This window comes from Triticum aestivum, chromosome 7B (assembly GCF_018294505.1).
Source record: "Triticum aestivum cultivar Chinese Spring chromosome 7B, IWGSC CS RefSeq v2.1, whole genome shotgun sequence".
Classification (NCBI taxonomy): Eukaryota; Viridiplantae; Streptophyta; class Magnoliopsida; order Poales; family Poaceae; genus Triticum; species Triticum aestivum.
The window spans coordinates 743,675,807-743,682,738 of record NC_057813.1 but is presented as its reverse complement, the minus strand read 5'-3'; the positions used below and the strand labels follow the sequence as shown (position 1 = coordinate 743,682,738).

The 6,932-nt window shown below is 47.1% G+C and overlaps 1 protein-coding gene across 1 annotated transcript in view; it reads left to right on the top strand.

Annotated features, from left to right (window-relative positions):
* Positions 1 to 6,334: 6,334 nt before the first annotated feature.
* The window catches only part of LOC123158721 (ricin B-like lectin R40C1), a 3,184-nt gene continuing 2,586 nt past the window's right edge, over positions 6,335 to 6,932 (top strand). The window contains exons 1-3 of the mRNA XM_044576608.1: positions 6,335 to 6,552; positions 6,675 to 6,794; positions 6,891 to 6,926. Coding sequence (XP_044432543.1) covers positions 6,418 to 6,552; positions 6,675 to 6,794; positions 6,891 to 6,926 — 291 coding nt within the window. The 5' untranslated portion in view covers positions 6,335 to 6,417. The remainder of the gene's footprint in view (positions 6,553 to 6,674; positions 6,795 to 6,890; positions 6,927 to 6,932) is intronic.

Genomic DNA, 6,932 nt, shown 5'->3' with positions numbered 1-6,932 from the left:
GGAGGGGGCAGCTCCAGGATAAGGTAAGTAAGTAGTAGCACGTTTCAGAGATACACGCTACTTCTACTGGACGTAGAAGTAGCGCTGGTCAGGCATACGCGCTACTGCTAAGTGGGGCTAGCCATCTGCGCCCAGTACAAATATAGCAGCAGCGCATTTTAGCAGAACGCGCTACTGCTAAAGTAGTAGCAGTATAGCACGGTCTATTTAGACACACTACTACTAAGTAGCAGTAGCGCCCTGTTTTGTCCAGCGCTATTGCTAAGATGCTGTGTATAAGGTTTTCCCTATTAGTGTAGGTTAATTAGCACGTGGACCCCATATGTCAGCAACTAATCTAATTAGCAGATTAAGTTTGAAATCAAGTTCAATTAATCGCGGGGGCCTACGTGTCAGTGGCACAGTGCTGCCTAGTCAGGACGTTGACCAATCAACGTGGTCCACTAGGCCCGCTGGACCTACTGGTCAGCGATCCAGGGTGGGTCCTAGGCCAGCCACGTCTGCAGCCGCCGGCGTTTAAACGTCGGTGACCTCAAAACGCAGTGGCGTGCACTAGCGGTCGTCGGGATTTGATGACCCACAAGTATATGGGGTCAATCGTAGCCTTTTCGATAAGTAAGAGTGTCAAACCCAACGAGGAGCAGAAGGAAATGACAAGTGGTTTTCAGCAAGGTAATGTCTGCAAGTGCTAAAATTGTAAGTAGCAGAGTAGTTTGATAGCAAGATAATTTGTAACGAGCAAGTAACGATAGTAGTAACAAAAGTGCGACAAGGTAGCCCAATCCTTTTGAGGCAAAGGACAGGCCAAAATAGTCTTTTATGATAAGCAACGTGTTTTTAAGGGTACACGGGAATTTCATCTAGTCACTTTCATCATGTCGGCTTAATTCGTGTTCGCTACTTTGATAATTTGGTATATGGGTGGACCGGTGCTTAGTTTTGTTCTTCCTTGAACAAACCTCCAACTTATGATTAACCCCCTCGCAAGCATCCGCAACTACAAGAAAAGTGTTAAGAATAAATTCCAACCATATCATTAAACTTTTGGATCCAATCGGTCCCTTACAGAATAACGCATAAACTAGGGTTTAAACTTCTGTCACTCTCGCAACCCGTTGTTTACTCCACAATGCATTCCCTTAGGCCCAAATATGGTGAAGTGTCATGTAGTCGACGTTCACATGACACCACTAAGGAAATCACAACATACATATCTTCAAAATATCGAACACATATCAAGTTCACGTGATTACGTGCAACATGATTTCTCCCATGACCTCAAGAACCAAAGTAACTACTCATAAATGATAATCATGCTCAAGATCATAGGGGTATTAAATAGCATAATGGATCTGAACATATAATCTTCCACCAAATAAACCATATAGTAATCAACTATAAGATGTAATCAACACTACTAGTCACCTACAGGCACCAATCTATAGTTCCGGTACAAAGATTGAACACAAGAGATGAACTAGTGTTTGAGAGGAGTTGATGTTGTTGAAGATGTTGATGAAGATATCCCTCCCCAATATGGGAGAGTTGTTATTGATGATAATGACGATGATTTCCCCCTCCGCGAGGGAAGTTCCCCCGGCGGAATCGCTCCGCCGGAGGGAAAAAGTGCTCCTGCCCAGGTTCCGTCTCGAGACGTCGGCGTTTCGTCCCAAAAGTCCTCTCCTTATTTTTAGGTCAAAATGACTTATATATCAGAAGAGGGGCACCGAAGGTGGGCCTGGGTGAGCACAACCCACCACGACGCGCCTGGGCTCCATGGCGCGCCCAGGTGGGTTGTGCCCACCTGGTGAACCCCCTATGGTACTTATTTGCTCCAATATTCCTCAAGTATTGAATAAAAAATTCTCGTAAAGTTTCATCTCATTTGGAGTTGTGCAGAATAGGTAGCCTGACGTAGCTTTTTCAGATCCAGATTTCTAACTGCCAGAATTCTCCCCCTTTGTGTATACCTTGCATATTATGAGAGAAGAGGAATTGGAATTACTCCAAAAAGCGTTATTATTCAATAAAACAACATAAATAACAGTAGGTAAACATGATGCAAAATGGACGTATCAGGATTCGCCTACAAGGGGTCATTTCAAGCGCGGCTAGCGGCGTTCGAACATGCATTCTACGCCGCGTCGATTGGTGGCGGTGGCACGGGCTAGGGTGGTCGGAAATGATGCTGGCGACGAGCGGAGGCGGTGCCGGAGTTCAGGCGATGCGGTGCACGGCACGACAATCGGACGATGGCGTTGGGCTGCTGAGAGCGTGCTGAGCATGATGCCGTGCTCGGTTGAGCCATGTTTTCTGGACAGATGAAAGAGAGGGGAAGGATCAGTGTTTGCAGTGTTAGAGGGGTGTGGCAGATGAACAGATTGCATATTCGGATTCGTTGTATTTTTCTGAGCAATTTTCATGTATAAATTATTTTATTCCGAGTTACGAATTATTTTATATTAATTTACAAAGTTTTAAATATTTTTTTGAATTTATTATTAAATCAAAAATGAAGTTATTGCATCAGCATGACATCAATGGTCAACCCAGCTGGTCCAGGTCAAACCAAATAGCTGGGTCCTACATGTCATTGACAGTGGGGCTAATAGAGGGTTAATTTTAACTAATTAGGTTAATTGGTAGGTGGACCCCATATGTCAGTGACTAATCTAATTAACAGATTAAGTTTGAAATCAAAATAGTTTAATTAATTGCAGGGGCCCACATGTTAGTGGCACAGTGCCCAGTCAGCATGTTGACCAGTCAACGTGGTCAACTGGGCCCGCTAGACCTACTGGTCAGCGATCCAGGGTGGGTCCCAGGCCAACCACGTCTGCGACGACCGGCGTTTAAATGTCGACGACCTCAAAACGCAGCGGCACACACTAGAGGTCGTCGGGATTCGCCTTAAGGGGGGCATTTCAAGCACGGCTAGTGGCTTTCGGACGTGCGTTCGACGCCACGTCGATTGGTGGCGGTGGCATGGGCTAGGGTGGTCGTAAACCACGTCGTATTATTTGCAACACTTGAACATTTTTGTTTTGATGTTTGAGAACTTTAATTTTTTGACTTTAATTCAGATTTGAATTTGAATTCTGTTTGAATCAAGGTGAGGTTTAACAACAGTAATTGTGATGACATTGACATCATTAGTAGTGGATCACTGTAGCTTAATTATCAGGCGTTACATGATGGGACTACTAGGAGATCAAGTGTTGGAGACCATGAGGAATACATGTATGGTGAGCTTGAGTTGGGCAGTGCCTGCCTGTAGTGGCCGTTGTTTGGCATGGGTGGGGCATGCACATGATTGTCCGACAGGAGGGGAGGGGGTTGGAGAGTGAGATTGAGAAATTATTGCGGGAGACATTTTTGAAAAGGGACGCTTTATTATTTTAAGCATTATAGCCGGCCTCTGCATAATTAAGATGCACAAAGCCAACAAAGTGCTCGCACCAAGCCAAAAAAATAAGAAGACGAAATAAAAAGAAACTATGTTCTGTATAACAGATAAACCGTAGGTGGCCCAATCCTAAGATCACATTGTCACCCATGTTGGGTAAAAGTATCCCTCACCATGGACTCTAATCATGCACACACATCAGTAAACATGCCACAATTCTTCGCTCGTTGTAGAGAGGACCATAAAGAAAACATTCTGGTATATCTATAGATAACCTGCATAAGAAAAATACTTTTACCGTTTAAAATCTTATCATTTCTATATAGAAAATGAAGTTGACATATGTGCCATGTTAGATCGTGCTCAATTTTAACCAAGCAAGTGACCAGCGTTTCTGACGAATATTAGCACAATACTATAGATTTTGTGCCAAAATCAATTTTGTGTGGTACTAGTTGTTTTAAACCCTAACGCCAGTTATGATGATTTTGTGATATTTACTCCACCTTCGTCCCTCCTAAGTAGACATGCAGGAGATTAATATTCGGTGGAGTATTGATGGCTGGAGTTCGTGGCGTGCATACATGTGAGTGACCCCGATGGTCATTCCGACGGTGTGCGTACATGTGTAGGCCATCAATGCTTGAGCCAAGATTGGACCGACACTATTCAAAAACAAAGAATTTAAAAAGTTGGGTGCACGTACCCTTGGTACGCAGATCTAGTTCCACATTTTGTTGCCTTAGTCGCTAAGGCTATGGGCATTCCAGGAAGAAAAGACAAATCTCTGCGCTCGATGAAGAGGGATTAATTGGTTAATTACCTGCTTCCCTCGTGAGGTGCATACCGCGAGGGAGCAGTACTTTCATTCATTCACGCGTCAGGTCTCGTTAGGCCCATCCCAATGCTTGATGGCGTTGGTGTTAAAAATGCTGCTCCCTTCATCCGTATATATATGGTTTAGTATATTTTTTGAGGTTCCGTTCGATCATGGATTGGAGCAGTAATACATGCGTGTTACACAAAGGAGTTTCTAATGATATAATTTATATCATACATTTCATGCATTGTCAATCTTGTCATTGGTCAATCGCAACTCGAAAATCATATTAGGGCCTATATATGGATGGAGGGAGTACATACATAAAATGTTGATGTGGCAAAGTAATAAAAGAGAGAGAGAGAGCATTTTGGTGACGCACGGAAAAAAGATGCCTGACATATGGAGCTATACAAAATGGTACTATCAACTAATACATGAAGAAGTTTAATTGCCAACTGCTTAAATTAAGCAAGCTTAGTTGCTAAGCTTTTTAATAACACCTCCTCTAAGGTTGGTCACAATGAGAGTATCATACTGGTGCTCTTTTTTTTCTAAATTTATTTTAGGTCTTTGGACGACGTGCGATCAATGGGAGGAGATGTTCCTGTCGACTACGATGGCCTTGGTGGTGACTTTTCTAATCTCAAGACGATGTGCCAGCCCAGTCTCTCGAAGATGCTAATGAGATAGGGTGTGTGTGTGTATTCACAAGGACAAGTGTATGTGCCTATGTATGAGCATCTGTGTCTGGTGGAACTACCTCATCATAGACCAGAACACCCCCCACGCCACCCCCGCTCGTGCGATTCGGGCGGGACTAAGCCCTAGCCACCGGGGGTTCTCCTTCCTTCCCTCCCTCCCTCCGCCACCGTCGAAGGACGCCGCCGGCCTATAGCCCGGGGGCCGACGGTGGTGGCGGGGGCCTCCGTCTCTCCCGCACCATCGGGATGGTCCGGAGCCCCGCGTCATGAGGAGGTGCAGTTGATCTGGCCTTGGCCGCGCGGCGGGCATCCCTGCCTTGACCTGTAGCGGCGCATCGGCCGGCTCTGCCTCAGGCGGCGATGGCTGCGGGCGTGGCAGCCGACCTACGGCATTGGCGGCATTCGAGGGCGGCGACCGGATCTGCGCGGCGAGTCATCTAACCTAGGATGGGTGGCAGCGGCATAGAGGCCCTGGTTGACGGGTTGGTGCCATGAGTGGTCTGGCCTCCGAACAGATCTGATCTGGCAGTTACGGCCTGCTCGCTGCACAACGGCTGAGATCGATAGCGACCCCTGCACATGATGCCTAATGGAGGTTCGTCGAGCTGATCCGGGTGAAAACCTCGTTCTCGGTTTGTTGCCAAGACCGGCTACATATGGCGGCACTCTTTTGTGTCGTTACCTTCTTGAAGGCATCACCATGGAGAAACTCCAGACTTCTATCTGCTACCTCCGGGGAAACCCTAGATCAATAGATTGGATGACGGCGACGCTCTGATATAGTTTCCCCCTTGTCGGCATCATTCTTGGAGGTGTGCACGGGCTTGAGGGACCAGTGGACGGCTTTTTTATGGAGCGGTGCTTCATCTTACACATTGATAGCAACAGATCTCGATGGCGTGGCGTAGTGGAGACTCGACGTCTGATGTGCGGAGATAGACTCCCCCAGGAGGAGGCGGCTGCCTGGCGTCATGGTTGCGTCGATGGCAGAGAGGCCTGTTAAGGTCGGCGTGTTAGTTTCTTCTATGAAGATGGTTTGGTGGAAGACGGCGGCGATGACACATGAGAGTGCTACCGGTTTGTACAACAAACCCAGTATGTGGCTTGGTTGGGGCCTCCGGCTTTAAATGTTAGGCTTTGGTGCGATGTCTGTTTGGTATTAAGCTCGGACTATCGGTACTCCATCAAGTGGATAATAATTGCTAAGATGGTTGCTTCAAACTACGTACTACTTTGTAAAATCTTTGTTAATAATTAATAAAATGACTGCATGTATCGCCCAAATGCAGAGGCCGGGTTAATCCTCGTGTTCTAAAAAAAAGAGCATCCGTGTCTCCCTCTCCATATTGACTTCTAGTTCTATAAAACCCGAGCCACTCCATCGATCAATCCACACACAGATCACTCCATCAGACCCTTCTTCCCCACTATTTGGTCGTTGCTCCGTGGGCATCTGGAAGGCCTAGCTATACCTAGGGTCGAGAACCATGTCCAGTCAGGGGCAAAAAACGTTCAAGATCCTGTGCCGCACCGATGAGGACTACTGCATCACCGTCCGCTGGGATGACGACGGCGGCATCGCGGTCGTCATGGCGCCAACAAACCCCCGCGACCAGCAGCAGGTAAGGCAACCACTTCTCCTTAATCAGTGTCCTTTCATTAGATTGTAGAGCTCCATCGAGACATTTCTAGTGTTTCACGGGTCTGACGCTGCTCTATGAATGCATGATGTGGGCGGGTGCAGCACTGGTACAAGGACACGAGGTTCAGCTCTACGGAGGACGAGGACGGGTTCCCGGCGTTCGCGCTCGTCAACAAGGCCACCGGGTTCGCCGTCAAGCACTCGTCCGGGCAGTCTGAGCCCGTGAGTTCCACCACCACCACCACGCTTGAGTGACCTGTAATTACTTGGATCTTTGTGTCCATCCCTTGCTCACATACATCTCACATCCACGTGCAGGTAACTCTGGTGCCGTACGAGTACGACCCAGAGGCGGTGCAC